The sequence below is a fragment of the Lolium rigidum genome, chromosome 1 (genome assembly GCF_022539505.1).
Source record: "Lolium rigidum isolate FL_2022 chromosome 1, APGP_CSIRO_Lrig_0.1, whole genome shotgun sequence".
Taxonomy (NCBI): domain Eukaryota; kingdom Viridiplantae; phylum Streptophyta; class Magnoliopsida; order Poales; family Poaceae; genus Lolium; species Lolium rigidum.
This window is the reverse complement of record NC_061508.1, coordinates 72,542,329-72,561,667: the sequence shown is the minus strand read 5'-3', so window position 1 is coordinate 72,561,667 and position 19,339 is coordinate 72,542,329. Positions and strand designations below refer to the sequence as shown.

General features: G+C 43.8%; 1 protein-coding gene and 1 non-coding gene across 2 annotated transcripts; one reads left to right on the top strand and one right to left on the bottom strand.

The window, feature by feature from the left end:
* Nucleotides 1–1,127: 1,127 nt before the first annotated feature.
* Nucleotides 1,128–15,962, top strand: LOC124647215 (UDP-glycosyltransferase 75C1-like). Its single transcript, XM_047187187.1, has 2 exons — nt 1,128–1,193; nt 14,544–15,962. The coding sequence occupies exons 1-2, from the start codon at nt 1,128–1,130 to the stop codon at nt 15,960–15,962; spliced, it is 1,485 nt and encodes a 494-aa protein (XP_047043143.1).
* On the bottom strand, nt 10,581–10,732 carry LOC124685470. Its single transcript, XR_006997464.1, has one exon. It is a non-coding gene; the product is annotated as a U4 spliceosomal RNA (small nuclear RNA).
* Nucleotides 15,963–19,339: the final 3,377 nt, after the last annotated feature.

Sequence of the window (19,339 nt, the reverse complement as noted above, 5' to 3'; positions counted from 1 at the left end):
TGGGTCATTTGCTTGGGACCAAAGGCCTCTTCTCCACTAGTGATGCCCACGTCCTCGAAGATGGGAATCATCACGCCGAAGGAGGCCGGCCTCGTCGCAGATGGCAATCACCACACACGCTCACCTGAAAACCTGCAGAAAAAAGAACAAACACATTACAGCGAGCAAGGGCTGCGGGAAATTTGGCCGCAGCGAGTTCAGCGTCACCTACGTGTGGCGCCGCACTGTTGTCTTCACCACCGAGAACTCCGGGCCCACCGCTCGTGGCTCGACCTCGGCGTCAGCGGCCGTGCTCGATCCTACCGCACGCACGACCTGGAGGCCGACGGCACCACGGACGCGCACCGCGACGGCGGCCAGGGAGAGAGACACGGCGGCGTGGCGCACGAAGACCGGCGGCGGAGTCGGCGGCATGCACGACCTGGAGGTCGACGGCACCTAGGACGCGCACTGCTACTGCGGCCAGGGAGAGAGACCCGGCGGCGTGGCGCACGAAGACCGGCGGTGGAGTTGGCGGCATCCGCGAAAGCTGAATGAGGACGGCCCTGGCCGTGTGACGCAAGAATGCCGGCGGGCACGGACGGAAAGAGGACGGCCGATGCGGCTACGGCCGTGATCCGGAGCACCGACACGCGGAAAAAGCAGTGGTTCGCGACGCCCCACACGGAGCACCACCGGAACTCATGCCGCCGTGTCTCCGGCCGCCTGCACAGCGCGTGGAGCACAACCAGAGGCCCCTGCCGTTGCTGCCCCCCCCTTCACCATCGTCGTGGGGCGGAGGGGCGCTCTCTGCGCCGAGCGGCCGCGACACGAACCACTCGGACAAGAACCGGTTGGAGGCATGTGCGTCGCCGGTGGCGGCGCCCGTCGAGCAGCGCACGCCCCAGCTGTCCTGCAGGCAGTGCCCCAGCTCGCCCAGCGCGTCGACATGGCCGAGCGAGGCCATGGGCGCGCAGAGGGCGGCTCCTGCGTGGAGGGCGTTGTTGTCCTTGGAGCCGCTGATGCCATTGAACTGGATGATGGCCCACGAGTAAGACGCATGGTGGTGCCCGCCAACGGCCATCGCCGGCCGCCGCCGCCATTTAGCGCCGCGTCGTACCCGCAGTCCTCCTCCTCCATCGACGCGTATGGCAATCTGGGAGGAGCTCAGGCGGTGGGGGAGAATGAGAGATGATGGAGAGAGAGAGAAAGAGGTGAGGAAATTGAGAGAAGGTGGGGCGGTGGACACGAGAATTCTGGAGATGGAGGCCAGCCGCACAAGCAAATGAAAAGATTAGAGGCACCCAAAAGTAAGCACCAATGGGAAACCAGATGGAGATAAAATAGAAAGGCAAATCAAAGGTGTACCCAGAACTACGCACGGAAAAGAACGGATGCACAAAAATACACGTGTCAGCTAACAACATAGGCCCAAAAAAATCCAAAAATCTGAGAAAAAAGGAAGTTGTTAAGGTTTAATATAGTAGTTATGAAACTTCAAGAAGGCTAAAGGGTTCTCAGGGAGTGTCTGATCCACCACTAGCATTGCTACTACTTTTAATATAAGATGAGTCTATGTTGTATTTCATGTGTATATATAGGAGGAGCTCCATAATAAGATGATTTACAGGAATCCATATGTTATTTCATACCGAATAACCAATATTATGATTGATGGCTGTGAAATACACCACTTTTTCTCGCGTTTAAACCTTTAGTTAAGTTAAGAAATTGACTAAGTTTACCTCTCAGTTTGTTACTAATGACTAATTATTGCAAAATATGTGCAATCTCTCCTATCTATGAATGGTGTGCACGAAATCAGGTCATAATGGCAAATGGACCCGCAATTATTGAAGAGAATCGCGTCACAAGGGCAACAAAAGTTGACCAGGCTTCAAAAGGCGGTTCCAGAAGGTTTAGCGGACACCGGTACGGGCAACCCCCACCCGTACCGTCCGTCCGTACTGCGCGCCGCAGCATTCCCGAGGTCAAACCCTATAAGTTCTGTAAAGGACCCGACACCAAAAGGAGAGGCATTCGTCGCCAAACAGAGCCACAAGCCATCAGATTCATCTACACCACACCGAAGGAGATCCACCACCATAGTTCATCATTCCATCTCCCATCTCCTCCATAGCCATAGCCATCACCATTGCAATAGAGATCTCCTTGAGGATTGGCGACCATTTTAAGAATATTGTGATTTCAATCCAAGTATTTGCCACAATGATTTCTATCTTTGATGTTGATCTTGATATTATGTGTGATCGAGTAGTCCTCACGTGTTGCGGGTTGGGATAAATTCTCGCAGCGTTTATGTGCATCAAATCTTATAATATGTGTATGGATTGAATAGGAGTTTTGCAATCTTGTATCTTTATCGCTTTGCCTTGATTCGATGATCTGCAGGTACCCATGTATATCGGATCGATCAAGGGAAGAAGTGAGATGAGTGGATAAAGGCGTGCTACGCGAAACCTGCAGGTACCCATGTATATCGGATCGATCAAGTAACGGTATATGTTTAGTGATTCATTCGGTATCAACGGTACAACCATCTAGCTTAGTGCTTTGGTCTGTATTCATTTACTTAATAACTGTTGGTACTCGCGGTTGTGGGAACAGTGGTTGGACCAAGAGGCTCTTGTAACCTCTGGCTTTTGGGGCACGAGTATTTACGGATGTGCTGCTCACAAATCTCTTATGTCTATTTTATTACTACACATTTGCGCTTCATTTCTATATGTATGCATAGCCGCAGGAGAATCCTTAACACTAACCTATTTCCATCATTGAACACAACCCAATTAAGAGTAAACTAGATACGTCTGGTAAACATAAAATAAAATCAACTAGCAAGTCTTGTACATGTTTTCTTTACACCACTTTAGGAGTGCTTCGCAAGGTTCGATTAAACCTAGGTCTTCTAGGTAAAAAGCTTATCATACTACAATCCATAATCCGGATCAAAGGTATCGATGATCGTAAGCAAGTCACTCCGATCCCTTATAACTAAGGGTATCGTCGTGGATATTGTTGTAAGCATTGTGAATCCCCTATTACCCCCATTACGCATGTGAATAGCATGCTGACATATTATGTCACTTAGCACCATGCATATTACCACAAAAAAGGTAGTTTCATCTTTAGTCCCGTAGGCAAATATTACATGGTGCACTTCACATAACGAAAATTATAGAGATAAAACTACTATGTACTCATAAACAAAAATTATAGATCATCTTTATTTTACATCATAATATTGCTAGGGTTCATATCCATCTCCCCAAGAACAAGGTAAGCTACTCACTCATGGAAGTAATCAATAATATCATCATAAGCACGTGGAATGATTAATGGTATTTTGATGAATAAAACTGCAAATCCACAATAGCCATTGGAATTACAACAAGATTAAATGAGAATGGAGATGGAGACGGGGATGGATATGCAGCGATTGATGATGGAGGAGATGATCCGTGTAGCACCAAGGATGATGCCCTCTGCAAGTTTTCAGAGGTGAGGATTCTGTGGTTTCTAGCGGACATGTGTATGTCGGATGTCAGATCCGTCTTCGTGTGGGGAAAGTACTTGATGAGGCAGATTCGGTGCCACATGGTAAGGGCACGCAGTACGGGCAGGCCTTGCCCGTAATGGTAGTAACTAAACCATTTGGAGTAGCCTCCTACCATGCCCTTTCACTCATGTTAATGGAGAATCATTTAAATAGCTTTTATCACTTCAAAATATGTACAATATGATATCTTCAAATGATAAATTCATCGATACCTTCATAATTTAGGATCCTATGATAAAAAGCACAAAAGGTGCATGCTAGTACCGTAAATTACTAAAATCAGATCACTAATAATGCAAAACATAAGGAAAATATGTTTCAAAAGTGGACTCATCAATGCTCAGCTTCTTCCTCACGCTGAACCAACGTGATTGACTCTTCCACCACAAACTTCTCCTTCAAGTTCGCCTCCTACTTTCCGTCCAACTCCTCTTCCTCCGAGTAAGACCCCGCGAGGTCGATGATGATTTCCCCAACACTATTATGTTGTGAGGAATGCTCCTCCTCCGCATCTGATGGCGCGAGGTCGATGCAGCCTATAGTTGATTTGCATGGAGGCAAAGTGCAGATATGTGGAGGCTGCCAGTGGGAAGAGTGAGCGAGTTATTTTATATGTGAGGATGTAAACCATGCGAAGATTTTGAGTTTCCATTTTAAATAAAAACGGTGAACTTGCAGGAATATTTCACTGAAGGGGTTCGCAACAGAAAACAAAAAATCTAACTAAACGAAAACCCTAATATGCCCAAAATATATCCACGTAGTAATGCAGTACCGAAGATGATATCGGCGACGTAACCTCGTAGAACGATAGCGGCTAACGTTCCGGTGAAACATGGTTGATGTAGACAAACATTCGCCGCTGACCTCAGGGTCGTGTAGAAGTCCTCTCCCAAGACGTCAAGTGCCGTAGGTGCAGCAACTCTAAGTTTCACACACGTACGGTGCTCAACGATGCTCCTGGCTTCAATGAAGCGAAGTTGCGGAAGTAGATATTATAGTTCTAGATCCTGGCAGCGCTCCCGCATATTGGGTGGCATTGTCTCCCTCTCTTTGTAGTTCTTCGGGGAACCGCACGGAAAGAAAACTAGAGAGAGATATTTCTCTATTTAACTATGTATTTAATTTTCCTCTATGGGTCTCTTTATATAGGGGAAAAGGGGGGCAATACTTCATAAGGGGGTAAGGTGGAATAAAATAGGAGGAGGTGGGCAGGCAGGCAGCCGGGCGGCCCTTGGCCGGGCCGCGCGCCCCCTCCCCCCCCGCCCCGTTCGGCCCCGGGTGGGCCAGCCCACTTGGCCCGATCGGCCACCCCCTCTCCTCTGCCTCATGGGCCCCTTCCATATGGGGGACAATAAAGGTAGAGAGAATTTTTTTGTTAAATACATTTTTTTAAAATTAAATATATTTTAGCATATTAAATCATCTAATTAACATATTAAAAATACCCTTTGATTGCCATTTGTTCGAGACACCTCCCGAACTATTCTGAACAACTTTCGGATATCTGCGGAACCCTATTCCGGATATCTCTCTCTATGCATGTATCCTAAACTATCTTGAGTTTCGGTGAACCCTTAAGTGTGTTACCCTATGTTCGGAAGTAACATAGTCATGATCCGGGACAATGTCTCCGGCCAAATTGATCACTAGGGGGTTCTGGATAACCATGGTGATCTATATGCATTCCATGATTAATAATCTTCGTTTGAACCATTGCATCGAGTCATATTCGTTTTGTTCATTGTATACCAACACTCATCCGAGACACATGATCGTCGGTATCTCAATACCTCGTTCTATCTCGTTACTGACAAGGCTATTTCAACTCTTTCATGTGTGATTCCATCTTCATGACCTAGTCATACGTTACACAGCTTTCATGGATGTATCTTTATGTTACGTTGACGAACAAATCCCGCTCTTGATCAATACGCCTCAACCATCCCCTTGGAATACTCAGCTACACTTTTATGATCTCCCTATTACGCTGTGAAGGTTGATACAGTCAAGGCATCCTCCGGAGATAATGATTAGATACGATCTCACGGTCTAAGGATTAAGTCACTATGCACTTAATAAACATCGTAACAACTTGATGAGACTTTATCGGGTTAAAATACTTATGTTGGGTATGTCCATCCTATCATTCATCCAACTGATACGATTTTATTGTCAATGACGTTTGTCTCCATGATCGCGAAAACCTCAACCAACGCCTCAAAGGACTAGTTACACACTTGTATGCTTACTAGGGACTCTTATTTTGTTTACAATACCACACATGTATTATTGATTCCACTTAATACAATTATAGCATGGCACGAAACTAATGATGAACATTTGACATATAAGAAATATCCATTATTACTTGTATCTAGAGCACTATCTCTAACAGTCTCACACTTGCACTCGAGTACAAATAATCTAGTCGTATTTGTTACTCATCATAACGACATACACTTATGCGCTTGTGACCGTACTTGCTTGTGGAGGAGGTTGTTTAGTGTCCTGAATCTTCAGATTCACATGTTCTTTGCAAATCCATAATGTCACCTTATTTGACATTATCTTATCAAAGTGATAAATCTATTATCATCATTTCACCCTTTTCGTGTGACTTTCTTTCTCATCCATTCCATGACGTTTATTTTAGTCAAACTGACTTTTAATTAATTTGTCATGAATACTAGGAAACACACTTTAGTGAAAATAAAAAATAGCCAACTTATCGAGATCTTGATGGTAATGCATCAAATTATCAACCAATCTTTATACTCCTTTCTATGTGGTATTCCTAATCTTCTAGGTTAGTGTTTCAAACTTGTACCAACATGACATCTCTACGACTTCAAGTTTACTATCCTTTGGATATTTGGAATTTTATTCTCAATTTTCTTTAGATACTTGAGAATCACCTTAATATTTTGTTCAGTGTTTTTCTCAAAAAATATTTCAGACCGTGTTCTTCTGACAAGAACTTGGATCACATATTGCATTAACAAATCATAGTTTAATGATAGAACTCTATGACTCGGGCATAGGTGATGTAGAACCTCTATCTTCATGTTCATCCCAGAAAATGTATACTGCAAACATCTCGATGTTTGTACTCTATAATATTAAAAGCTAGAAGACTTCTTTCTTTGCTTATCACATCCTGAATTTCTTCAGAATTTTATTCTTAGGACGGTAATTTTGACTTTATGATTAAAACCTTTCTCTATCTATCTCAATAGATCACATAGACATTTTAATAGTTTTCAAATTCATTTATTATTATGGTACCTTATGCTCACAATATGTCACTTACATATTAAAGCAATTTTATTCAAAACTTCCACTCAAATATGTCACCACATATCTGCCGGAATTTTTTTCAGGTGGCTCCCACTCAAAATATGTCATCACATACAAGATGGAATTTCACACATAGCTCTGACTCAAAAATATGTCATCACATATTGATGTTCTTAGGGTAACTGTTTAAACTCCCACTCAATTTAATGCAATTACATGTCTTCTATTTATTTTAGATAAATCTAAAATCCTTTTGATCCCAAAATTTAGAATTCCATTTACGATATTCTAGCATCCACATGATTTACAAAACCCACCGGTTGTACACATACAATCCTATTCCACCTTAAGAAGTGGATGCAGTTTTGTCAATTTTCTCATCAATTCTCATAATTGTTATGATTGCTAGTTTAAAACCTAATGACTCAAGCAATGCTACTTAAATGCAGACAACTCTTGGAATTTTTCCAAAAACATATTTTATGACAAATCGAGCTGGTTTCGTCTCCAATGAATTTTATTTCCTCTTCAGAAGAAGATTTAAGTATCTAATCATACTTTAATAAGATCAAGTATCTCAATACTTTACGATCATAAATGTTATTAAATTTAGGATTTCATGACTCTCCAGTCATCTTTCGTGTTTCAGCCCATCAACGCTTCCTTTGTAGTTTGTAGGTATGTCTTTTACTGCTGCTCAGCCAGCTCCCACCATTCGTGCTGTGGTATCTCGTCTTCCTCCGACGATGTTGTCTTGTCTTCGTCATACTCCAAAGTCCTTTCGCCTTCGACGCCATCGAAGGACCAGGCCAGATTACGAGGAGCCGGCTTCTTGGTCATTCCATGGGAGGGATTGCTCCACCTCTATGACCGGAGATGCTTGTCCCTCCTCTGTGACCGAAGGTGCCTAGTCAACACGGCGACGCTGCACCAGCGGACACTGCCAGATGCAAGAGAGGTGAGTTTTCTTCTTTCTACAAACCATGTCGAAGTGATGTGTGTCTACCATAGTGGTGGTTTGTGCCAAGAGGGCGACGGCGTGGAGATTTTATCTAGCACGGCTGACGAAACCGAGTCATCGATGACGCGTATGTGGCACCTGGGAGGAGGCAAAGAAGTTACGCGCGTGGCAGAATACCAGGAGGCAACCTCGGGCTCTACACACGACTTTTAATTCATTGCCGGTTGGGATAGGTAGAAGAAAATGAGATATACACATCAAAAGGAGATGCCGCAAAATGTTTACACATGGTGTACAACCTTCCAACTGTTTGCGATGGTGGACGGATACGCTGGCACCTATGTTTAAATGAGCCATGTGCAAATATAATGTTACAGTCCAGAAAATATTTCTTCGGTGGTTCCACACTACACACGGAAAAAAGGTTTTCGTGTATTATTTGGGCCTGAAAGACATAATCTATACTAGTTAGATACATCTAAATTTAAATGAAATTAACATTTTTTGTGAAATCAGAGAAAGTACTATTTTCTGAAGCAAGCTTTCAAAGCAGAGATTGATAGGCCGAACGAGAATACTATTTGCAGTTAACACACCCATGCATGCGACCAAATCCACCTACATATTGATGCACTCACGTCGCACGAGCTTTTTTTTATTATAATATCTTACTGCAACACCTGACAGTGCGGACGTGATCTATGCATGGCAACATGCCCCGCCCATGGTTTTTGTTAACATACGTGCCCCACCCATGTGTGGCCTTGATGCTTGACAACTTGATTAAGTCGGTGGAAAAGATTTCTCTAAAGTGATACCGACGATTATGTCTCGACGAGTGTCTGTATACACACATCACTTCGACATGGTTTGCAGAAAGAAGAACACTCACCTCTCTTTCGGTGTGATTTAGTGCTTTTGATTAATATTACTTATCGTTAGCATAGATATATTTAGAACTAAAATATTTTTAGTACATCTATATTTTTTTGACACAAAGTACATCTATATTTGAGACAACTAACATAGATCGGAGGGAGTACTTGTTTTTCGTTTTTCGCATATAGGGTTTTGAATATAAAATTAGCAATATGTGTCACATTTTTATTACGCTTCAACTCCGCGTATGTGAGAAATAAAATGGTGATCATACCAGAAATTCAATTCGGCACATATGAGAGCATATGCTTCTGCCACCGGATAAACCATTTCAAAATGTCAAAAAAATTCGAACGAAAAATTTCACGCTTGCATATCAACATTATATGTGTGCACATCAAGTTTTGCGAAAACTTGACATTATTTGTGACTTGTGCGAGAAAGACAAAAATAAAATGTCACATAGACAACCTTTTTTACACCAAAATTCGTCTTATTACACATGACACCAAAATGTGGGTTTTTCGTGAAACGATTTTGTGAGCGTGTAGAATTTTGAGATGTACCCATTAGATTTTGTGTCCAATTTTTTCAACATTTTAAAAGTGTTTTTAAACTAAATTTCAAAACGGGGAGTATATTCTCCCGGGTGCCAAAACACCACTCTCTGATCATACTATCTTTAGCGAGGTGACACCGCATATGCGCGGCTTTTTTTGTTATTTTATATTTTGTATGGCAGGCATGTAAACTTAATGAAATATGAAGTTGAATCATGAGGGTATAAATAAAGGGAATCAAATAAAACAACAATGGCCGTTGTATAGAAGGAGCCATAAAATGGAAAGTCTTGACAAATTTGAAAGATTATTGAGTGTAGTTAAAATAATTAATTTAGACTTGTTTGGTTATGTAAGGCAAACTCAATCCAATTTCTCCCAAAACGTGAATGTCGAGGGGCCGATATACATATACACTAATTGCATGATCGTCTGGTCGCTTGCACTTCGATGCATGACATGCTGGAAGACCTCTTTCAAATTAATTTTTTCAGCTTCAAGGAATCGTAAAATAGAAAGCCTTCAGAAAATCATATAAGATCATTTGGTGTAGTTGAAATAATTGAATTTAAACATGTTTTGTTATGTAAGGCAAACTCGATCAAGTTTCTACCAAAACGTGGACGTCGAGGGCCTGACATATAGAGATATACTAACGCCATGGTCACCGGTCGCTTGTGCTTTGATGCCTGACACGCCGAAAGACCTCGTTCCAGTTACTTTTTGAGCCTCACGATTTGATTTCGTCTATATTTTTTTTATCTTACTATATATATGTACAGACAGGGACGGAGCTGCATTCACAGCACTGGTGTCAGCTGATCCCAGTGAAATGCACAAATCTTTCCTTATTTTGTACTAAGTAATGCTTAATTGATCCCACTGTCACATAGAGGGATAAAGAGATGACCCAGTAAAAATATTTTCTAGCTTCATCCCTGTGTACAGATCTTATTAGATCTGTCTATACGTGTTTAGGTGTGTATTGTAAACGTTTCCTATTTCAACAGACTCAATACTTGATAGGTGTTTTTTTTGTGTTAGGCTTCATGCACTAATCAACTATTTCAAAAGACCAATTTGATGAAAAGAGCTAGGCAATCTAACTTATACAGTTTAACACCCCTCTCATGTGTGACGTGAAGACAACTCAACACGTGCTATGCCTATGACTCTAGAGGCCAATAAGTAGACAGGAGGGGGATAACAACAATTTATAGAATAAATTGGGAAAACCAAGATCAAACTCGAGACCCTGGCTCTCATACCATGTTAAGCTTTAACCAACTTTTTCAAAAGACCAATCTAACAGAAAGAGATAGGCAATCCACTTATACAGTTTAACATAGAGCCCTTCCAGAAATTCTCAGTGGCCTTAGAGGTCCATAGAGGGGGTTTGGAAATAGTTTTCAACCAGCAATTGACGGGCCTCGGTATAACCTCAGTAGCTGCATCATCGCCTCAGACAGTGCGTCTTGTAAGGTTAAAAAATATGTCCTTCTGTTTAATTTTTCTGTTGCTAGCATTGCTTCAAACTCATAACTGAAGGGAGATACTTTGGGTGTTAACTTCTGATTATTATGTCTCTGTTTGGGTGTCTAAACATCTGATATGTTTTCTCTTGTCATGGGGAAATTGTGCCATTATCTTGATCAGTCCATAATAGAGGATGGCTAAGTAAATGTCAAGAGTGACCGAGTGAAGAACCGAAGAAAGTAACAAGACATGATATGGACAAGGATTTTGTGCACATGGGAGTCAGTGCTCCCTTCACTTTTGGATTTTTGAAAATTTCAGATTCTCATATTTCTCTGCTTTCAAAAATTATGATATTAAATATGTAGATAGATGTGTATACGAGGATTGAAATCAAAAAAGTCTCATCAAAAAATACGTTATATTTTGGGAGATGTAAAAAAGACAAATTTCTGACAGTATACTGACAAAATATACGTACTATTGTACTACTCCCTCCGTTTCAATCTATAATGCCTATAGATTTTCTGCACGGTAATTAGTGCAAGTCATTTTTTAACACAAAACCCCCTAACGAGTCCATCCACGATCTCAGAAATAGGAGAGAAGAAAAGTCAAAACAGAATCTCGGAAACCTCTCTATCGTTAAAGAAAATCCCCTGATTTTCTCCCGATCCCTTCATCCCGCGTATCTCCACCATCTTTTTTGTAGATCTATTCTTATATTATGAAACAAATGCAGAAAATCTATAGGCATTATAGATTGGAACGGAGGGAGTACTATTTATAGTCAGAAATTTGTCTTTTTTGTATTTTCTAAAATATAAAGTATTTTTAATGGGATTTTTTTGACTACACTCCTCGTGTCTAAATCTATCTACATATTTAATGCCATAATTTTTGAAAACATAAAAGAGCGAGGTTTTGAGAATTTTCAAAAATCCAAAAGTCCAAAGAACACTGGTGCTCATGTGCACATGGTACTTTCCGGACATGATAGCCTTTTGGTTCATGGTTAAGATCTAATAGCCATCTTGTGTGTTTGCAATTTAGCTAGAGGACTATTCTCAAGCGAGAGCAGATGCTAGAGACTAAAAAGGTTATCTATACAGATCGTAAACACCATCAATTTGGCCTATGTTAGAAAATTTAATGACCTAGCTTTCAATAAACATATTTCTACTTTCAATTGGGTAATGTGACGGACTGAGGGAGTGACATGACCAAGGTGAAGCATATCATGCTGACTTTGAGGCCTAACATCGTCACGCAAGCTTGTATATCTGGACTTGTATGAAAATTATTACTTGAAACCATTGGCGAAGTGGAAACACTTAGTCAATAGTAGATAAATTCTGGATGGTTCGTTTCTATGCATAAGATATAAAATTGTGATTTTTTATCTCTTTAAATACACTGAATTATCATGTATATTATGTTTTGCATGTGTGACAAGAAAAAAACTTGAAGAACCATACCAATGCACTGGTATCAAAAAAAAAAAAAAAAACTAGTATGAGTATTGAGTAACATGACAGATTCGACACGTCGCTACTCTACGACACACTGGCAGCTTGGCCTTGCATGACACGTCACTACTCGATCTCCTAACTAATAGTAGCGTGCCGTGCTACGGCACCAGTAGTGCCTATTGGTAGCGTGTGCAGTTTGCACTAAGGAGGACAATAGGTAGGGTATAGATAGGGTAGAGCAATACCATACACTTATCCTTATAGTTAATGGGTAGAAAGTTGTACCCATACCCATGGGTATGAAACTTTATCCGTACCCGGCGGATACCTGTATCCATTTGGGTACCCAGTGGGTAGATATATAGTACACAAGTTATTCATAATTTAACATTCAGCGATCACGCATCTGACAAAAATTTATCATCTTAACTCAATAATAGGTATTTGAGTTGACAATTATCAAAATTAAGAATTCACATACTCATAAGTCATAAGTCAACAAGATTAGACAAGCGCATAACAAAATGATAATTGATGACGACATAACATAGGTTCACACAGTAAATTTAGGAGCATAGATCCACATGTCAGTATAAATGGGTAGGGTATGGGTAGACCCACGGGTATAAAGATATACCTGTGTCCTGCCTTTAACTTAACGGGTAGAATATGGGTACTACTCATGGATATAAAATTGTACCGATACCCTGCCATATGAATACAGTATCCGTGGATAAATTGACATTCTTAGTTTGCATGCAAATACTATTTAGGACTCCTTTGATTTATAGGATGGGAAAAACATAGAAATAGGCAAAGCAAAGGGTTGGGATGTCATGGGTATTTGAATCCTATGGAAAGCTAAAGTGTGTTTGATTGTAGTAAAGGAATTTTTTCATGATGTATGACCTAATGATTTTTTATAGGATTTACACAAGTTTTCTATAGGATTAATCTATATAGGATGTGTTCCTATGAATCAAACAACTTGTATATAATTTTTTCCATAGAATCTAAATCTTACACAATTCCTCTATAAATCATTTGAATCAAAGGAGTCCTTAGTCTAGTAGTAGTAGGGTAAGAGCAGGTCTAACAGGCCCCGTATAACCCGCCCACCCCGTAAAATTCCGGCGACATACGGGGCAGGCGCGGTTTGGGCCGTCTAGCAGGCCCCGTATTCGGGCCGCCCCGTTTCGGCGGAATACGGGGCCCAGGAAATCGGCCCCGTCGCCCCGTACATATAGTGGGCGCAGGTGCGAGTGAGGGGTTAACCCCTCACTCGCAACCCTAGCTCCGCCGCGCGCCGCCGCCTCCTCCTCCTGCTCCGGCGAGCAATTAGCCGCTCCCCCGCGCCGCATTCCACCCCCAAGCTAGGATGGACTCCCGCCGCCGCAGTAGGGCCTCACCGGCGAGCGGATCGAAGCGATCCCGCTCGCCGGACACCGTAGAGGAAGCGTGGGCGCTGAAGTGCAAGTACTCCGCCGCCGGGAGCCGTCGCGCGGCCTGCAAGTACGCCGGCGCGCTGTACGTGCCGGAGCCGCTCCGGGAGTACGCCGCCGGTGGGCGATGGTACAAGCAGGACCCGCCGCTCAAGCCGATGAGCGGCGAAGCGTTCGAGAAGTGGCTCGCCGAGTGGCAGCGCGACCGCGCGTCCAAGGCGGCATGGGCGGCGACCATCGGCAGCACCAGCGGCGGAGGAAGCGGAGGCGGCGAGGAGGAAGAGGAGGCGGCGGAAGAGGAGGCGGCCTACCGCCGTGCGCTCGCCTTATCCGAGGCGGATGCCGCCGAGAAAGCTCGGGCGGAGGCAGAGGAGGAGGCGGCGGCCATCGCTCAGGTCGAGGAGTTCGAGGTGCGGCAGGCGCGGGAGGCGCGGGAGGCGCGGGAGGAGGCGGCGAGGATCGCCTTCATCCCCTACGTCATCCTTGACGACTAGACGTAGGTTTGCTTAGTTATGATCCGTAGTATGATCAATATGTATGTATGATCCCTAGTATGATCAATGAAGATGAACTTCCCGGGGTTTTTATTTTTGAAAATACGGGGCGAACTACGGGGTCTGCTAGACGGAATGGCTCGAAATGTTGCAGTTTTTCGATACGGGGCGAAAAAAGAGACTTATACGGGGCAGCGAAATACGGGGGTGTTAGACATGCTCTAAGCAATTTTTGCACGCTATCAGCAGCCAGTTTTCTACAAGTGACGGTATATATATTAAGTCCATACCCCTGAACTTCACCTACCCGGAGTCATTTCTCTACAAGTGAATGGAGGGAGTAGTATATAAATGGACGTCCATACCCCTGAACTGCACCCACCCCGAGTCCAGCAAGTAGACTGATAAGCAGACTTGCTCTGGACTCGCACATCTCCCAGCAATCCTAGCCATGTCGGTACCACACTTCCTCCTGTTGTCGTACCCGGCGCAGGGCCACATAACACCTGCCCGGCACCTCGCGTTGCGCTTGCTGCGCGCCACGGGGGGCATTGTCACCGTCTCCACCTCCATCTCCGCTCACCGCAGGATGTTCCCGGAGGCGGGCGAGCTGGAGCACGTCGATAGTGCCGGCGTCCGCTACATGCCCTACTCGGATGGCTATGATGACGGAAGGAAGGCCCTTGATGACTCCGACTACATTGCCCATCTCAATCTCGAGGGGCCCCGTGCGGTGGCCGCGGTGCTCGCGCGCCTCCGCGACGCCGGACGGCCCGTCACGCGTGTGGTGTACACTATGCTCCTCTCCTGGGTCGCCGGCGTCGCCCGGGAGTACGGCGTGCCGTCGGTGCTGTACTGGATCCAGTCGGCCACCGTGCTGGCTTGCTACTTCCACGTCCTTGGTGGCACCGCCGGCGCGACGACCGACTTGACGGCGGCTGTCCACGTCCCGGGGCTCCCGGCAACGCTTCTCACGCGCGACCTGCCGTCGTTCCTCCTCACCGGCACGTCTGACGACGACCCCTTCGCCATGGTGAACACGGCCTTCCGCGAGCTCTTCTTCGGCGACCATAGACCCACCGTGTTGGCCAACACGTTCGACGCCATGGAGCCAGAGGCCGTGGCGTCGCTGCGGCAGCACGGCCTTGACGTACTCCCCGTCGGCCCCGTCCTATCGTTCCTCGACGCCAGCCCGGCGGCGACCTCGTTGTCCCAAGACAACGATCTATTCAAGCAGGATGGCAAGGACTACCTTCAGTGGCTGGACGAGCGGCCGGCTGGGTCGGTGGTGTACATCTCGTTCGGGAGTACGTCGGTGATGAGCAAGCGGCAGATCGCGGAGGTGGATCGCGGCATGACAGAAAGCGGCCGCCCGTTCCTGTGGGTGCTCAGAAAGGATAACCCCCGCGGCGACGAGGAGCACAGCCACGGCGCCAACGCCGGCATTGTGGTGGAGTGGTGCGACCAGGGGAAGGTCCTGTCGCACCCGGCAGTGGGGTGCTTCGTGACCCACTGTGGGTGGAATTCCACGCTAGAGAGCGTGTCATGCGGGGTGCCGGTTGTGGGTGTCCCGCAGTGGTCGGACCAGGGCACTAACGCATGGTTGATGGAGCAGCTAGGCACCGGGGTCAGGGCCGTCGTGATTGACAAGGATGGCATCCTGGACGCGGGCGAGCTGCAGAGGTGCCTTGGCCTCGCCACGTCCGAGGTGGTGCGCGCCAAGGCCAAGATGTGGAGGGACAAGGCACGAGAAGCGGTGCTCGAGGGTGGCTCGTCGGACGTGAACCTCAAGGCCGCATTCGTCGCCCCCTCAAACTAGCCAGCCAGCAGCTTGTCTTTTCTTATTCAACAACGCCAATCTTCGTCTCAATAAACCGTTTGGGGTCCCTTCTCCTCGTCGGCAATGCCGGCAGTCAGCTCTGCCTCCAATGGCCTTGGTGTTTTGGAGGTGTTGCGGACCATCGCCTCTCGCCAGCGGGAAGTTTTAATTCTTTATTTTGGTTGTTTTTGTTGTCTTTTTCAAAATGGTGAGGCTACGGCTACATCCTGAAGTCAGAATAAGGTAATCTATGCCCTATCCTCATTCCGGTAGTGCATTTAGCGCAGGCGAAGGACGCGTGGAATAGTGTGCCCGGTGGATCTTCCAGGATCCGATCAGTTTTCGTGCTTGTTGGTCTGTATTCATGTCAGTCTCCTCCGATATACACTTGTCATCATTGGCGACGATTGCTGCTCTCGTGTGCTGGTCTTTTGGGGCTTAGCACTGTTGTGAAGTGTATAAGTAGATTGCCTAGCCTTTTCCATCAGTTCGGACTTTTTGTTTCAAGTGGCTACTGCATGAAGCTTAACATGGTATCAAAGCCCCAGGTCTCAAGTTCAAATCCTGGCTTTCACATGGTTTTCGCAATTAAGCCTAAAAATTGTTGTTGCCCCGGTTTTCGCAATTAAGCCTAAAAATTGCTGTTGCCCCCCTCTTTAGCCACCGCTGATGCCCTGTTTCGGTGTGCTCTTCTTCTTTCACGTGTTGACAACACGCGAGTGGGGGTGTTGTGAAGTGTATAAGTAGATTGCCTAGCTCTTTCCATCAGTTCGGACTTTTGGTTCAAGTGGCAAGTGCATGAAGCTTTCTTATCTGTCTACTACAACAAACTCTACTGCGAGAAGCTTTGTTGGCTCCGGTGATGGAACGGCGACAACAGCGGCGCGCCTAGTGTATGTAGTCTTCGCTAGGTGATCGAAATATCTATTTGTAGTTTATATTACTTTTCAAATTATTAATACTACGTACTATTGATGGTTCATAAACTGGTGGATTTTTCGCAAAATATAATCTTCATAGAAAAGAACGTCCATCTTCTATCCACCGGCTGTGGAATTTATTTCCCACTTCCCATTGTCACTAAGATCCTTGCATGAATTTACGAGAACGTATCCAGTGCACCAGAAGAATATGTGCATCGGCTGCACCTGTAGTTTCTACCCTAAGCAACGGGTAAAATTGCTGACACTAGTGGAAAACGGCCCTTTTGCATCGGTTGGTAAAGGCTATATGCACCGGATGCCCAACCGGTGCAAACAATCCGGTGCAAAAGGCTCCCCCTTTTGCACCGGTTCAGTTACGAACCGGTGCTAAAAGGTGCACCACGTGGCGGCTTCCGGACGTCCGAGAATACGAACCGGTGCTAAAGGGTCTGCCGCGGCAGAAAAACACTTTTTTCGAATTATTTTCTACTCCCTTTATTTTCGGAATTTCTAATATTTTAGTTATTTCACAAGTTTAGTCTCTAACTAAACTTATCTCTAGTCCAATTACTTACTCGTGCTCAAACTTCCCGCTTGGTCACCCATCTTCCCACTACTCTAGCACTAGCACGCTTAACTTCCAAGTTCCTTTCCATCCCGCATCCAAGTGCTTCGCGCGCATGTATGTGATAGTAGTATCATATCAATCCTATTAACATGTCGATCGATGTCATATTTCTTTATTGTTCGAATTTCAAATAATTATTTTAATAAACCAAAGTAATGTTGTAATAATAATCTTGAATAAATAAATAAACATTAACTTTATAATTTGTATTATTTTTAATTATTTTAATTTTTTTTAGTTTTTTTTTGCCAAACCTAAAACCTAAAAATTTGAAAATCTTATAATTTGCTAAAAGTAATAGCAATCTTTATTTAGATGCAATTATTCATTTTAATTTTTAAAAATCAAAAAAATATAAAATCCTAAATTTCTGGAAAAAAACTAAAATCTTCCTGCTTTCATAGTTTCATTTGGAATTTTCAAAATCTAAAAATTAGCTAACCGGGTAAACCCAGGTGAATTCGGATGTAATTTTTTCCCACGATGATTTTGATATATTATACGGTTTTTTTCGACGTCGTATGCAAAAGTTAATGCGGTTTTACCATTTTTCAAACATTTTTTTGCAATAAATGTGAAAATTCAAATTTGTTAATTTTCTCTAATAGTAGGTTGCATAACATACATGAATCTCAAAAGATTTTATTTTTTGAATAATCTATCATTTTCTTTTCTATTTTACAGTGTTAGAAAAGGTGATCCACGGGGGGGGGTGGAGGTGCGTGGGGAGCAGAAAAACCTTTTGCACCGGTTCGTGTTGCTAAAGAGTTCGTGGCTGACGCCAACCCTTTTGCACCCGTTCGTGTTACGAACCGGTGCAAAAGGTCCCGCACGAACCGGTGCTAATGCCCCCTGGACGTGCAGACCGCACGAACCGATGCTAATGCCCTCTTTAGCACCGGTTCGTGCCAAATCCGGTGCAAAAGCACTTTCGAGGACAGGATAAAAGCCCTTGTTTCTACTAGTGTGACATTGGTTATAGCATTTTTGGAAATGTTACCTTCTGTTTGAATAAAATCAACCCGTGCACCTGTTCGTTCGGAGACTTGGTGCTGCCATATTTTTTTGGACAGCCCTGTATGTTTTAGGATTATCAATCCACATTACTATTCATTTGATCTGTTTTACAACATTTGATCTTAATTATATATTTCTCCTTTTGGTTTTACTTGGGTGGATGCAAAGAATGAATCTTATGTAAGAGAATGGCATTGCTCATTTGTTGGTATATATGTTCACGTTTTGTATATGTTCACGTTTTGAAAGAGAATGGCACGAGATTTAGTTTAGTTTAGGCTTAAATTTTATTTGAATTTCATTCAAGTTCATAAATTATAATAAAATATGAAAAAGTTTAAGTTTTTGTTTGAATTTAAAAAAATACAAGTGGGTGCATCCCCATAGGCTCCATCACGCGTTACTGATGGACGATGTGTGGAGTTCCTCTATGAGATGTACAAATAGGATATAAAAAAGTTATGTGGGTGTCCGGATAAATGAAAATTATCACATGATTTAAAAAATTAAATTTGTAAATTAGAATACAATAACTTGCAAGAAAATAGGGTGGCCTGAACCAAGAACTATCTGGTCTTGAGTCGGCGACATTTACCACTGCCATTTAGATAGAAATGCACCTTCATTGCAATGAAATTTTGACATATTTTGAACTTTGTTTTGCTAAATCTGAGACTATCACTCAACACCCAAAATCGCAGAATCTATCCATGCAAAAAATTACTCTAAAAGCAAGCAGTACATTATTTCACTACGTGAAAAAATTATTATCATTGTATTATTTTTTAGACACAAATGAACCACGGTGT